Source organism: Vipera berus (assembly GCF_964194415.1).
Source record: "Vipera berus genome assembly, contig: HAP1_SCAFFOLD_530, whole genome shotgun sequence".
NCBI classification, from domain to species: Eukaryota; Metazoa; Chordata; class Lepidosauria; order Squamata; family Viperidae; genus Vipera; species Vipera berus.
This window is the reverse complement of record NW_027673257.1, coordinates 1-16,317: the sequence shown is the minus strand read 5'-3', so window position 1 is coordinate 16,317 and position 16,317 is coordinate 1. Positions and strand designations below refer to the sequence as shown.

Below are 16,317 nucleotides of genomic sequence, written 5' to 3'. Positions count from 1 at the left end.
TCTTTATTTTATTTCTTTTCTCATTTTGCCTGTTTGTAAGCTGCTTTTTTAAAAAAAAAATCATCAATTTTAAAAAAATTAAACAAAGTCTAATTTGCTTTGCACATTTAAGACCAACTGTTCTGTCCTGATTTAATTGGATTTGAATGGGAAGCAGGGGAGCATTTCAACTCTACACATTAATGTTATTATTTTACAATAATTTAACACAACTTTATTTAAAAATAATAATATAATGCTGTATTTACACAAAAGGAAGGGTTAAAAATGATTCCCCCTAAGAAAGATTAAAGATGAAAAAGTCATACCCAATTATAATAGTTTTTCATTTCAAAACACTGGTGTTTTCAGAAACTGATTTAAGTTTATTATGTACGTGGATGTTCTTCTGAAATGGCAACATGAGATAAGATATTTTGCAAAAAATAAATGGAGAAGATAGATGGAAAGACAATAAAGAGCAATTTTTAACTACCTGTCTATTACTGAAATGTCATGCTGGGGTCAGATAATCTCCTGCAGGTGAATACATGAATCAGCCTTCAGACTGGAAATTTCAATGAGCTTGATATACTTTTGCTAAAGATGACTTGCTCAAGGCCACCTGCCTCTTAACTTATAAAAACTGATCCAAGCCAGTTCTATGGAAAATCTGCTTTAAATTTAATTTGAAATGAAACTGATTTTAAAAACTGTAATTTTACACAGCTAGTTTATAGTAACAGGATTCCTCGAAGAATCTTCAAACATTAATCATTAGAATTAAGATATGAAAGCAACGAAAAATGCTTGTCTGAGTTAGATAGACCATAAAGATCATTTTGCTCAGCAAATCTCGCTCCCTAGTGTACAAAGTACAGAGTGCATTTTTGGCTGGTTAACTCAGGCATTTCAACAAGGCAAGAGGGAAAAAAGGAAGTTACTCGAGTGAATAATTAAGATCAAACCTGGCTATTTCAATGAGGCTGAAAAGAAGCAATCCTTCCCCAAAATGCTGCAAGCTAATCCAAGGTAACAGTGAAATTGTAAAAATAATGTGTGACAAAAGCTCAGTAGATTTCCATATAAATTGTAAAAGTCAGGATTTTTTAGGCTCCTAAGACTAGAGAAGATGGGCCCAACAGAAAGTAAGAAAAACTTGTATTGCATTAATTGATCAGATACAAGTGTGTTACAATTTTTTGGCCCATGTGCTCAAAAAATGTGGTTTTGGCACTGAAATTAGCTTCATTACTATAATGGACTGACACATCCTCTACAGTTGCCAGTAGAAATACCATTTCCATAGCAAAAATTTCCTATTCTGTTACGTTTAACAATGTTTCCCCAAAAGGTAAAATAATTGCTTGCTTGCTTGCCTGCCTGCCTCCCTCCCTTCCCTCCTCCCTGGAATATGGGAAAGTAAAATTCCTAATATGGTTATTGTACATATTGTGTGGTGTCACAAATGCTATAATGGTAGAGAAGAACTTCACAAAAAATAATAATGCTACTACCAGTGGTGGGATTTAGCCAGTTTGTACCACTTCGGCAAAACCGGTAGCTATTTTTTTTTTTTGCCCAGGCCCTGAATGCACTTCTGGAAGCGGCATCCACACAGAGAACCGGTTGTTCACATATTTGAATCCCACCACTGGCTACTATGGATTTTTATGAAGTTCAATGATGCATTCCTAGTAGGATCTTCAGGCACCTATAACTTGTGAACTATTTAAGTCAGTATACAAATACAAATCTGAGTATAATTTTGTCTTCAGGTAGTCTCAGAAAAAAGACACCCTCAAGACAAAATTGCAGTCAGATTTGTATTTGTTTATTGACTCTGTCCTGTGACTCTTTCTCTCTTATTTACTTGGAAGATTTACCCTTTCAGCTGACTGCTTATGAAACTTCTCAGTCATCCAGGTAGAGTTGTCTGGAAGTTGAGTCACGGCCACCGGACGTCTTTTCTTTTTTTGGTTCGAAACGTTTCGCTCCTTATCCAAGGAGCTTCTTCAGGATAAGCAGTGAAATATTTCAACCCAAAAAGAAAAGAAATCTAGTTGCCATGACTCCATTTCTTTTCATTGTGGTTTACTACTGATAATCCTAAATGCCGGTTTACAATGAAGCCATCTTGTTGCACACATAGAGGCTGGAATGAACAGCGCAGAGGCAGAGAAGCTGAAATGTGCCATTTCGTGTTTTTAGGAGAGCTGTCAATCAACCCCCAGTACTGCTTGTGAGAGGGGAACAAGCTTCTAAAGCTGCTAAATCTCTACAGTGGTTGAAACCTAGGGGCAGAGAAGTTCTCCTTTGAGAAGAAGGGGCTCGACAAATCTCTGACAGGCAAAGGTTTAATCCCTTGGCATCCTTTTCACTCATCCTGAGAGCAGCACAAATCAGAGTTTTTAAACACACTGATTCAGTCGGACTAAGCTGGCCTTATGAGATTAAGCAATCAAACAGCAATTCTGAATAGTGAGTGGAGTATCTACTTATTTCATCAGCTTTCCAGGACACTTTATGGCATATGATAGAGAAGTGAATGAAAGCTTAATTCATCATCATCATCATCATCATCATCATTATTTAAAGTCCCATTGCATTTTATGTAATTTTGACTAGAGCAAGCTATAAAAGTATTTGCGTATGACCATGGAGTATTGTTGTGGTTAGGGTTATCTTTTTAAGCCCTGCACTAGCATCCAAAGGCATTTTAATATACCAGGTGTGGATTGATACCTTTTGAAAAGAACATTTGGTACAGTCCTCTATGTAACAACACTGCTGGATTTCTTTTTTAAGTTTACTTATTGCACTTATATCTAACCCTAACCCTATGTGAATATCTTTGCATATTATTCAGATAATAACCCTGTGAAAGTATTGGCTATTCTGAGAAATAATTATCACAGAATCTGGAGGCAGAGCCTGCCGATCTTTCAGAAAGCCAGTCGATAGTCAGAGGACCTCTGGACTGGTCAGAGAAAGAAGGTAATTGTAATGTTTTGGGATTTACTTGAACTGTTTTCACGTGTCTTTTGAATGCTGCTTAAGGTTGCTCAATTGGTGTGTCTGTGTAACGGTCACTGACTTGCCAGACAAGCTGTCTCCAAGAAGATCATTGGAGGATTTGGGGCAGGAATGGGTTCCTTTAAACCTATTGGCCACCGCCTTGTGGCCAACCATATAAGTAGCTGCGCAGCAGCCTCTGATTCAGTTCTGTTCCTGTTTGCCTGAATAAAGCAACATTCCTGTTTGCAACCTCTCGCCTTGCTTACTGCCTCCAAAGAACTCACTACACAACAGAAACCATTTGTTTTCTGCTCACATAGACCTCATCCCTACTAGAAGATGCTGGGGAGTAGGAAATGAGCAGCCACAGAGCAGAAAGAGGACTATCTTGTGCCATTTGTTTTCAATTTCTTTTCTTTTAAAGAAATCTTGCTCATAGGTTATTCAGAGAGTCAGCTGCTGAAGTAGGAATGGGGACAGTCATACGCTAGTCCTCCCTAAGGCTCAGAAGCTGCCTGGATGACCTTGGGACAAACACTCCCTCAAAACCCAAACCAGGACAGGGCTTTAAAACAAGCCAGCTGATAAACAAAACCCTTCATTACATTGTGCACTGATAGTGTTGCTATGAGAACTAGGCAGGTGCAGTGCAAAACAAGTGAACTCTGCAAAGAATCCAGGAAGAACAACATGAACAGGAAGATAAAATAACACCTATGCAATTACGTGATTTGCACCTCTATTAAATGCCCACCAAGAGAAGCCCTAGCCTAGACCAACTCCTCCGTGAAGGCCCATGTAGAAAGAAAACCCTGATGAGGAATGCAGAATTAGGAAAGGAAGGAGGAAACTCTACCTGTTCAGTCTGAAGATCACTTCTTTCTTCCAAATACTTTCTGAAGGGGTTTGGCTGGACAGGCTCTTCTTCTTTTATCATTATTTTTGCTTTTATAGTAGTTGGTCGGATTACCCCAGGCTTTGTCTAGTAGTGAAGAAAGAACATGGTACAGAAATATTAAATAAGTCATACACCAGAATGGCAAATGTATAATGTTTGAACCGATGACAAAGCATAGATGAATTTTTCTAATGCATAGTATAGACAAAAAAGGTTGTATAAAATATATATTTGTGCCAACTTTAACAGAGATAATATATAGTACAGAGAGTTTGGTCTACCAGGCAAGAAGTTTTAATCCAGATTTTGGACAGCATGTGCCCAAAATTGAAAATACTAGCCAGAACTGCTTCTGCCTTTCGCATATTTTATCAGTGGTTCAGGTCATGGCAATCCCCAGACTGGCATGTTCCTTGTTCCTATGTGGTAAATCAGATGGATCATCCTTCTATGCTGGTACTTAAAACAAAGCACCTTAGCCCTGAGAAGCTTCACTATAGCATAATGGTTAACTGACTGGGTTTTGGCTAGGGAGAGCCAGGTTCAAGTCCACCCTCAACCGTGAAAACCTACTGCATGACTTACTTTTAGCTCATTGCTATTCCTAGCCAGACCTACCTCACAGGGTTGTTGGAGGTATGCCTCCTTCAGCTCCTGGAGGAAAGGCGGGATATACATCTAATGAATAAATAAAGTAAAATGAAATACGTAATAGCTATAACTGTGCTTCCATGCATCATGCAGGGGGTGACCACTGATAGCCTGGGCATCCAAAAGAGGCTAGGTCAGAACTATTAACTGATGGGAAAGATAAGCGAATACAGAATATTTCCTGAAACATGAGATCTTCTATCTAACTAGATAGATGCAATACAATAAAAGTATGAAAAATGAAATGAAACATGAAAAAAGTAAAGGTAGGAAACAAAAGAAGTGAAAAAAGAAAGACAACAACAGAATCTTGACCTCTGTCCTTCTGTCTATCAAGTATTTGCCATCTTGCTCTTTCCCTCTCCCTCTTTAACTCTTTCTAATCCCCAAATTCAAAAAAATAAATAAATCAGTTCTGCCTTTTCCTCTTTTAGCAAAGCATCCATACGAGGCTTCCAGTCTTTTAAAAGGTTTCTTCTTCTTTTGTGACTGTTTATATCCACAGAAGTGCCTGGAACCTGCCCCTGCCCCCAAGAGTCCTCTTATCTATACCTCAAAATATCATCCAGCCTTGCAACAGAGGAGAGTAAAAATAGACAGCATGATGAAGTGGAGGACAAAGGGATTTTGTTTCCAAAAGCCATAATTTAGTTTTTAAGGAGATTAAACTCTACCATGAAAATGAAGCCTCATCACACCTAGGGGAGTTTTGTTTCGTTTGTAATATACAAATGTTAGGGCTTCTGCTAGAGTTTTTGTTTCTTTCTTACCATAGCTATTGTAACCAATCATGGCTGGGAGGCAGGGGTGGTCAAGAGTGAGAAAAAGCGAACGAAGGCAAGTGTACATGTCCCAGGATAATGTTGCAGGATCCAATCTGGGTCGATCATGGTGACCAGACATTTAATCTTCCAAGCTTTTGGGTGCATGCTGGAGCCCATCATCAGATATTCTGGAGAGAGAGAAGTTCTCTGATGATGGGCTCTACACGAGCCCGAAAGCTCGGAAAAATAAGCCTTTGGTCACAGTGACTGATTCAGACTGGATCTTGCGGTATTAAAAATATCTAATGTGGCCTTAGTGCCATAGGTTGCCCACCCCAAGATAGCATGTGGTGATGCCCCAAGTTCACTGCACTGCCATGCTTAGGACTAGTCTGCTAAAGATTGTTAGTGAAGAAGTATCACAAGTCATCCCTTTCTTTTCCATCAAAAGCAGTTATTCAAGATATACAGTACAGAACATTATTGAAGGAAAAGTTTTCATCATGGTTCAATCCAAGCCGGGAATAAACAACATGGCGACTGCTTTAGAAAGAAGGTTGCAGTTTATTGAAGAGGAGAGCCAGACAGAAAGATGGCTCTGGAAGAAAAGAGACAGCACATGTAGGGAGTGGGGTTTTATACCCTCTGGGGCTGCTATTATGATGATGATGATGATGATGATGATGATGATGATGATGATGATGATGATGATTAATTAATTAAATTTATATGCGGTTGTTTCCTGTTCCTGTTTGAGGCTTTGTATTTCCTGTGTCATGTATTTTGACCTGAGTCTGTGTGTGCCCTTTGGCATCTGTGGGTTAATCCTATTATGTCCTGTCTTAGAGTTTGGGTGGGGTATATAGATTTTAGGTGTCTTTGTCTTCCTAACCTTTAGCAGGGGGCCCTCCAACCTTCCTGTAAATGCATTTACAACTGCATTTCTACAGAGCTGGTTTCTGCTTGGGGGAGGGAGACTTGGGGCTATTAAGAAAAACTGGGCATGCTTTTCTGCCTCTTTAATATTTCCTTCTCTGGGGGGGGGCTGACTTCCCACAACATGTATGTGTATATATGCGTTTTTGGGTGTGAGTGAGAGAACTGGAATTGGGTTTCAGCACAAAAATGTCCGAAGAGCGCAGATCTCTATTGGAGCCAAACTAGTAGAGTTCTTAGCACACATTAAAAACTGAGAGCTTCACATAACTGAGGATAATACAGAATAACAGAGCTGGAAGGGACCTTGGAGGTCTTCTAGTTCAACCCCTCTGCTCAAGTAGAAGATCTATACCATTCTGGACAAGTGGCTGTCCAGTCTCTTCTTAATTAGGGATGGCCCTACGCATATAGCCAGACATATACACAGTGCTTTTTTTGTAAAAGAAAAAGGTGCCGGAACTCACACATGTCATACAACCCACCTTGCCTACCCTACAAGGTTCCATCCAAAAAAGGTGCCGGAACTCCGTTCTGAGCGTTCTATGAGAAAAAAAAGCCCTGCATATACAGTAGTTTCTAGCAGAGCTAAATTATTTCACTTCCTCTTGACTTGGAGCATTCTTTCTTAAGGCAGTTATGATATTAAGGGAAATAAGTCCCCAGAACTTTTTCAAAATCATAATTCTTCCTGCTTGCTTTGATGCTACATCTTTGTTGTTGTGTCAGCCACAGTTTTGTATTTGTGTGGAATTTTTATTCAGATCACATGGAGTCTGAGAATATGATTTACGATCAGTCGATCTAGGAGGGATTGAGAAACGTACCTTTTGTGTCTCAGTCACTGCAGGAGCCGTTAAATAGAGGTTGGCCTGGAACAAAATATTTACAATATTAGCTCAATGAAAAGAATCTTCCATTTATATCAGGGAGAATTACTTATATTACATAAGAAGAGAAGATTCATTAGTATACATTTCTGTGCCCATCTTTGTATTTTCATTTTGTTTTGACTTGGTTTGAGCATTTTTTTTTGTCTTGAGAAAAACACTGCAAACAGGATGACTTTCAAGCAGAAAATGAACTGAGGGGCCAGATGTTCTTTCTTTCCTATTTTAATATAAACAAACAAAAATCATCACCATATTGTAGAACCACTTCAGATGTAACCAGCAAAGAGGAAAAGATGCTAAAAAGAAAAAGTATGCCTACTGCAACTGTCTTTAGATTGTAGGCATACCAGAGATGAGACCTATTTGATAGAAACATCCATATTTATAATCAGAAATTTATAATTCTGTCTACAGCCCAGATTATTGTCTTTTTTGTCACAGCTGTTCTTTGTTGTTAAAGCTTTGAAGGTCACAAACACAGATTAGATTTTCCCAGATGTTGCCAAGTCTTATATTAAATTCACAGCTGTCATAGTCTTCATCTGCTACTAGATGTCAGCAACTATTTGTTTTTCAATTTCCAAAATGAAAAATTATCTTTAGAATGAGAGTCTTAACCATTCAAACAATTTTAGATCTATCCAGATTTAATTTTTAAGTTTCATGTTTTATATTTATTTCACTTCCATATATTTTGATCCTCTATAAAAAGATTAATTTGCCACTTCCGTTAGTATAAGGATGGGGCAGAAATCCCCCTCCTTCCCTTTTGGAGGTATTTTGCTTCTTGGGAATCTTTTCCAGGAAGTTAAATATAAAAGAGAAAAGAGAAGATAGAATTCCTCACCCAGTTTCAAGAACGCTGTTCACAGCTGTGCTGGTTAGTGCTTTTGGACTTGCTAGTAGCTTGGGCTGGTCAATGCAATACGGCCAGCCTTTCTCCTGTCAGGTTAGAAGGCTTTCCCCAAGTTGAACGGAATGGCCGCTGCCATTCCAGAATTGCTGGAGCACCCTTCTTTCTTCGTCGCCTCTCTGGGGCGACTTAGACTCATTTAGGGTCCCTTAGCAAGGCAAAATTAGCCATGGGGGTGCGGAGAATCCGCAAGCCAGCGACGGTCACTACCAGGCAAAAGTGGAAGTCCCCCATATTTATAATCAAATAACCTACAATTGTGTATGTCTTGCACAATGATAGTGACAATATTTCAGCAGAGTGACAGAATAATCTCTTCTATACCGATAACCGATTATAGAGGACCAGCATAACATAAGCAGACAAAAATTTGTTATTTCTCTGTTCTCTCTTTTATTGACTAAGCAATACAAAAAAATCAGCTGTTCATTGTTTCTCTTTGGAGCTGTCCATCAGAAAAATCAATTATAAATGACTATGAGGTTCATTTTACAAAAGAAGTCCCTCTATTTTGAGAGTGCCCATTGCTTGAAGAGTGGTGCAAATCACATTTGGTGTAAAGATATGAATAAGAAGTCTTGTTATAAAATTAATAGCCTGAATATGCTGGATTTTCTCATGTTACCTAATCATGGAACATTACCCTATCTTGAAATATAGATAGTCTTCACTTAACAGTGGTAATTGGGACTGGCAACTCCACTTCTAAGTGACCTGGTCATAAAATGTGACATCACATGACCACACCAACTCACAATGACAGTTGTGGCAGTTCCAGTTGTCATTAAGTGAATCCTGCATGGTTATTAAGCACAATGTTGCAAGATCATCATTTGCATTCTTCCCTGACTATGCTTGTCAGACGTCAGCAGCAAAGTTTGCAATTGTGATACACAATCACATGTTTGTGATTGTGATACACTGCGACCATTGCAACTGCATGCCATGATTGCCCAAATTGCAATTATGTAACCACAGGGATGCTGCAATGGTCACGGTTATGAGGGCCAGTCATAAATCTCCTTGTTAAGTGCTGTTATAATTTTGAACAATCACAAAAGAGTGGTCATTCAATAGGAAAACCTACAGGAGAAATGGTTTTCTGTTTTAATTCACCTCACCATAAGCACTCGAGTGCTTAGCTAGATGACAAAGGAGTCAATAGCTCTTTATCTTGTTCCAATAAAACTATCTTTCTAGGTTAATTACAGTATATTTCTTGGAAATAAGCATAGGGACACAGATGAATATTAATCATATTGTGCAGAAGTATGAACTAAAGATAGATTTGAGAATGTTTATAATCGTTATGTCATCCTGGAAAAAGTTAGTAAGTGTTGATATTGATTTGATGACATTTAATCCATACTATAGTTGTTATGACGTTCTACATTCTTTTCTCTTCACTTTCTTGTTACTCACATTGTTTCCTGATGACTACAGGAGATGGCATTATCACAAATGGCTTCTTCCTAGAGTTTCTCTTAGCTCCTACCTATCAATCACTTACTAAGTAAACTTTCTATACAAAGCTTTAATATAAAATGAGCATTACTGGGTCTGTGATGCAAAACTTCAGACAACGCTTCTGTCAAACCTTCAAACACTCTGACTGCAGCCATCTTTCTTAGTTTTTCAGCTGCCACAGCAACAGGAGGGGAAGGAAAAGATGCATTCTTCTAGTTTAGTCATAACAATAACTTTCTTGTGGGAACTAAGATCAAGCAGCCTAAGTATTTGGAAGGCCGGAGCTACCGTTAGAGAGCCCGCCAAAGGTGTTAATTGGGGATTATGATTTATGACACACTTAGAGGTGGGGAGTTCAACTTTTACTTTGTAACCTTGTGTGGGGGGGGACTTTCAGTTTTGGTTTCATCTTTGTTCGTACTAATATTATGTAGCCATTAAAATTGTTCTTTGAGGAAAGCAAATGCCTCAGAGTTCTTATTTCTACTGGTCTCATCTATTGGAACCATGACAACTTCTAGGACAACAGCAAATTGAGTTTTCTGTATGTCTTTGCTGGTATTTTTGCAGCTCTGGTTCTAGGTTTTTGTGGTAGCCCTAATGAAACCCTTTACTAACGTCTAATACAAAGTACATCAAAGAGAAATTAAAAACCTTTATTTATTTATATTGATTTTTTTCCACCTTGTTTTTCAGCTTTGTTATTGATACAAGGGGAAAATGCAGTTACTATCCTTTTATTTATCTTTATTAAAATTAAGTGGAAGAAAATCCAACTTTCTTCGAACATGTCTCCTCCACAGAAATTTATGATGCCAGCTGCTGGGATAGAGATGAATAAAATCCAAATGCTTTCCAAAATGTGCATGTTCTTCATTCCTCGTAGATGGGTTTCTGTCATCCAATCTGACAGATGCAAAAAATTATTGCAATCCTAACTCACAATGTCAATTTGAATGCAGCATCCTTGCTTCTAACCAAATCACAAGATGCTTTGATCAGTGCTTGATTCAGAATGAAAAGAGAAAGAGAAAGCAATGCTATTCTCAGCTCTGAAAGATCTCGGCCTAAACCACACAGTTTTTTGGAGACTAATTATTCAATTATTGGAGGCAGAATTCTCTATACTTGCTCAAAAGTCCTCTCAAAGGTGGCGTCCTGCTATTAAAAACAGATGTGAAGACCATATTATGAAGATACTTACATATTTGGTTTCCCGACCAGCTGGCCTCTGTGGAGCAGTAGACATCTGCAAGGAATCCAACCACACCATGTTAGAACAGTTTGGCACTGTGCAGAAAACTTTTTTTGCTGAATTGTTACATTTGGGCACTGCTGGAATATGTTTTCCATTCCCACCCAACAGCAAAGATAGTAAGTAAAAGACAGTAAAAAAGACGTTGAGACTCTAGAAAGAGTACAGAGAAGAGCAACAAAGATGATTAGGAGATTGGAGGCTACAACATATAAGGAACGGTTGCTGGAATTGGGTATGTGTAGTTTAACAAAGAGAAGGGTGAGGGGTGACATGATAGCAGTGTTCCAATATCTCAGGGGTTGCCATAAAAAAGAGGGAGTCAAGCTATTTTCCAAAGCACCCGAAGGCAGGACAAGAAGCAATGGATGGAAACTAGTCAAGGAGAGAAGCAACCTAGGACTTCCGCTGGCGGCGCGGCGCTGAAGACAGCCTCCCCTGGCTGCCCGCGGCTCAGCTGTTTGTTTTTTTGCCTGAAACAGCGCCGATCAGCTGTTCGGGCGAAATTGAAGCCCCCTCCTCGGGAGAAGAGGAGGGGGTGAGGCCCCAGGTAGGGGTAGAGTTCTCCGAGGCCGCCTGAGCTTTGAGCTTGGGCGGCTGAAGGATCGAACTCCCCCGAAGCCTGGGTTGCTCCCAGCTGGCCGTCGTCTCTGCTCCGAACTTCCTGGAGCAGAGCCAGGCGTCTGCGAACCAGCCCTGCCTGATGAAAGGACTATGATTTAAAGGAGCAGGCAGAGCGGTACAAGAGGAAAAGGTGAAGAGGACTATTTTACTGTACTCTCTAACTTGTTGGACTTTTTAAACTTTAATTGAAAGTGCGTCATAATTGAGGATTAAAAGATGGCGGCTAAACCTCCCTCTAAAACTCTTCGGAGTGGAGGATCCTCGCCGGTGCAACAATCATCACTACAGGCATTGCACCCTCCTGAAGTGCTGACATCGAAGGATTTGCGAGATGCCTTGGATAAACATGCCCAGGTACTTTTGGAATCAATTAATCAATCAATTGCTGATAAATTTGCACAGATGGAGGAGAAATTGGAGAAATTTGAGGAAAGAATGGAAGAGAGGATGGAACAGAAGTACAGCGTGATGAAGGTAGACATTTTGACTTCAGTGCATAAAGTGGCGGAATGTGTGGAAGATTTAGATGAAAAAGTGGATGATTTGGCTCAAAGGAATGCTATACTAGAAGTAAAAGCACGGGAGAATGAAATTGAAAGAGGCAAGTTGGAAAGGGAGTTAAGCCATGCCCAACATTACCAGATGCAGTTTGCTGTCAGAATTAGAGGCTTAAAAGAGAATGTTAAAGAAGATTTAAAGCAGCTGATCTCTGAGGCTCTCGAAGGGGTATTGAACCAGCCAGCATCTGAAATAAGAGCAGCTATGGATAAAGTGTTTCGGGTGAATTCATGGATTGCCAGACAGAGAAAGTTGCCTAGAGATGTGGTGGTTTATTTTGCAAAAAGAGAAATTAGAGATCAAGTTATACAAGCTGCCTATGATGTTAAGGTTGTGATTGCTGAACAAGAAGTCTTGGTTTTAAAAGAAATTCCTCCAAGGATTTTAAGGGGAAGAAAGGACTATACATTTCTTGTGCAAGAGCTCAAGCAAAGAGATATAAGGTTCAGATGGGAGATTCCAGAGGGGCTGATGGTGATGTATGAAGGTAAAAGGTATAGGCTGACTACTGTGAAACAAGCACGTGATTTCTACAATAATGTCTTAAAAGCAACCTCATTAACGCTCTTGGAAGCTGGAAAGGGATCTGGAGAAGAAGAACAACAAGAGGAGGAAACAGAGGAAAATGGTGCTGGAGGAGATCAAGCTACAATCTCTTTGGATGATCCTAGAGAGCAAAGAGTGACGCGTGCTGCTTTAAAACGAGCAAAGAAAATAAAAGAACAAGATCAGCAAAAGTCTTCAGATTCTTCACATCGCATTCATAGCCAAGCTGTGGGAGGAGCACGGCCTAAAGTAACCAGTCCTATCAAAGCTGTGGTCCAAGAGCTTTTCGAGGATATACATGGCAACTAAATTTTTAACCTGGAATGTTAATGGACTAAACTCACCGCAGAAGAGGAAGAAAGTTTTTCAATATTTAAAACAATTTAAGATAGATGTTATATGCCTGCAAGAAACGCATATTAGAGTTTTGGATCAAAAGTATTTATTGAACTCGAGGCTGGGTACGCAATTTGTTGCTTCTGCAGAGAATAAGAAAAATGGAGTGGTTGTTTATGTTAAAAGTGCCTTAACAGCGGACCTAATTGAAGCAGATAAGCATGGAAGATATGTTATGATCGAGCTGTTGTTTGAAGGTAAAAAGACGCTTTTAGTTGGATTATATGCTCCAAATCAACAACAAGCTGACTTTTTTAGTTTACTTCATACAAAGCTTACCCAGTTGGATTATAAATCCTTTATTTTTATGGGGGACTGGAATGGAGTTATGGATGTACAGTTGGATAAGGCTGGAGCCTTTAAACGCATTCCAAGTCACGCTAGACTGCCTAAATCTTTTTTTGAAATGAAGGATGACCTGGAATTGCGAGATATTTGGCGTGAGAGACATTTGCGGGAGAAGGATTATACATTTTATTCTGATAGACACCAATCTTTTTCGAGGATTGATTTTATTTTGTTGACTAATGATCTTCTTTTGAGAACTAAAAAGGTGAAAATCTGCGCAAGAATTATCTCTGATCACAGTCCAGTGTGGTTGGAGATTGATAAGGAAAGAGGAGATAGACGCTCATGGCGCGTAAATGAGAATTTGTTTAGAAATCAGAGAAATGTGGAAGAATGCAAACAGCGGATGAAGGATTTTTTTGAGATGAATATGAATAAGGGTACCTCTATGGATATGGTTTGGGATGCTAGCAAGGCCTATATGAGAGGGGTGTTGATATATATGAATAATAGACATAGACGTGCAGTGGAAACTAGAAGGAAAGAACTGGAGAATGAAATAAAGGAAAAAGAAAAGGCTTTGATTTTGAACCCAGAGGAGGTGAAGATCAAGGAGGCTATTAGACTGTTACGAGGACAATTTGATAAATTAATGGCTGATCAAGTGGCGACCAATCTGCGGTTTGCTAGGCATAATACTTTTTGCAATGCTAATAAGCCAGGCAGATGGTTGGCTTATAGACTGAGGAAAAAACAAAGGGCATCTAATATAGATAAGATTGAGCATAAAGGAAGGGTTGTGTATCAACAGAATCTTATTAAGGATGCCTTTGTGGATTTTTATTCGAAATTATATACTAAAGAGGACATTAATGCAAAAGATATTGATACGTATTTGGAGAAGGCTAGCATCCCGGTTCTTACGCAAGTACAAAAAGAGGGGATTAACCAACTGATTACAGAAGAAGAAATTTTTACAGCTATTAAGGAACTGAAGGTGGATAAAGCACCAGGCACTGATGGCTTGACTGCGGCCTATTATAAAAACTTACAATTAGAGATGATAAAACCGTTAAAGGAACTGTTCCAGACAATCCAGAGGGGGGGAAAGGTGCCCCCGTCTTGGAGAACAGCTTTTATCTCTTTGATTCCGAAGGAAGACCAGGATGCTACTTTAGTTAAAAATTACAGACCGATATCGCTTTTAAATACAGATTATAAGATATTTGCTAAGGTTTTGGCTAATAGACTGATGAGGGTTCTGCAACAGGTGATTCATGGGGACCAAACGGGGTTTATTAGTGGAAGACAAATGAAAACCAATGTGAGACATATAGTTGATGTGTTAGAGTTTTTGGAAAGGCACAACCAGATCTCTGCTGCGCTAATCTTTTTAGATGCTGAAAAGGCTTTTGATCAATTGAACTGGCAATTTTTGTTGAAAGTTTTAGACAAAATGGATTTTGGGGAAAATTTTTTACAACCGATTAGGGCATTATACCAAAAACAAACTGCCCGAATTATAGTTAACAATAGTTTGACAACAGTATGTAATATTGAGAAGGGCACAAGGCAAGGCTGTCCGCTATCGCCCTTGTTATTTATATTAACATTAGAGATACTATTGGTTAAGATTCGGAATTCGGAAAAAATTAAGGGGATACAAGTTGGAGATCAGGATTACAGATTGAGAGCATTTGCAGATGATCTGGTTGTTACAGTGACCCAGCCAGAGAACTCTGTTGTGGACCTGATGGAGATAATAACACAATATGGGAAGGTTTCTGGATTTAAAGTAAATATACAGAAAACTAAAATTTTGGCTAGAAATATGACAGTTTCGCAGAAGGCTCTCTTAGAAGGATTAACTGGATTTGAGATTGTTAAAAGGGTTAAATATTTGGGGGTGATTTTGTCGCCCTCTAATACAAAGCTATATAAAAATAATTATGAAAAGTTATGGGGGAAAATTCAAAAAGAACTGGAGAGTTGGGAAAAATTGCAATTGTCTTTGTTGGGACGGATCGCAGCAGTGAAAATGAATGTCCTGCCCAAATTTTTATTCTTATTTCAAATGATACCGATTCTTAAGAAAGACTCTAACTTGGAGGAATGGCAGCGTGGTATCAATAAATTTGTGTGGGCAGGGAAAAAGCCACGAGTTAAACTTAAGATTATGCAGGATACTCGTGAGAGAGGTGGCCTTAAAATGCCTAATTTTAAATTATATTATGAAGCTGCTGCACTAGTAGGAATAAGTGATTGGATTAATTTGACACAATCGAGGTTATTAAATCTTGAGGGCCATGATCTGTTGTTTGGCTGGCATGCATATTTGTTGTATGATAAGAAGGTAGATACTGTGTTTAGGATGCATATTTTAAGACAGGCATTGCTGAGAGTTTGGAAGAAGTATAGACATAAGTTAAGCAGCAAGATACCATTGTGGGCAATCCCAAAACACGCAATAGAAAATATACATGCTGGTTTCAAACATGATGAGACTACTTACAAGGAAATTTTAAGTTTGGAAAGGAATATTTGGTGCTTGAAATCATATAGTTTCTTGCGAGAAGAGAAGGTTGTTCAGACTTGGTTTCAATATATTCAGTTACAGGCCAGGTGGAAAGAAGACCAAAAAAATGGATTTGCAACGACTGATGAAAATTTGATAAAGCAAATTAGAAATCAAGGACCAGCACATATTAAACGGATATATCTTGCATTGATAGAGATCGATTCAGAAACAGAGCTTGTTAAGGATTGTATGATAAAATGGGCCCAAAACATTCAGGAAGTTATTACAATGGACACGTGGGAAAAGATCTGGGTGAGGAATGTAAAATTCACTCAAGCTCAAAGTTTAAGAGAGAACTTTTACAAAATGTTTTATAGATGGCATCTAGATCCTAAAAAGCTTGCAAGTATGTATCCGAATTATCAGCTTAAATGTTGGAGGTGTGGTGATGAAGAGGCAACATATTTTCACATATGGTGGACATGTAAAAAGGTCAAGGCTTTTTGGATAAAAGTCTGGTGGAATATGCAGAAGATTTTTAAACGGAGGATAAAGTTTTGTCCGCAATTTTTTTTGTTGGGAATAATTGTTGACGCTACAGTTGTGGACTCTA

At 38.9% G+C, this 16,317-nt stretch overlaps 1 protein-coding gene across 1 annotated transcript; it reads right to left on the bottom strand.

Moving 5' to 3' along the window:
* Positions 1 to 3,739: 3,739 nt before the first annotated feature.
* Positions 3,740 to 10,973, bottom strand: LOC308679423 (muscular LMNA-interacting protein-like; the record flags this gene model as incomplete). The annotated part of the gene is made up of 4 exons (XM_081347034.1): positions 10,724 to 10,973; positions 7,074 to 7,118; positions 4,514 to 4,573; positions 3,740 to 3,979 (listed from the first exon to the last, which is right to left on the bottom strand). The coding sequence occupies exons 1-4, from the start codon at positions 10,790 to 10,792 to the stop codon at positions 3,740 to 3,742; spliced, it is 414 nt and encodes a 137-aa protein (XP_081203160.1). The 5' UTR covers positions 10,793 to 10,973.
* Between the last annotated feature and the right edge of the window lie 5,344 nt (positions 10,974 to 16,317).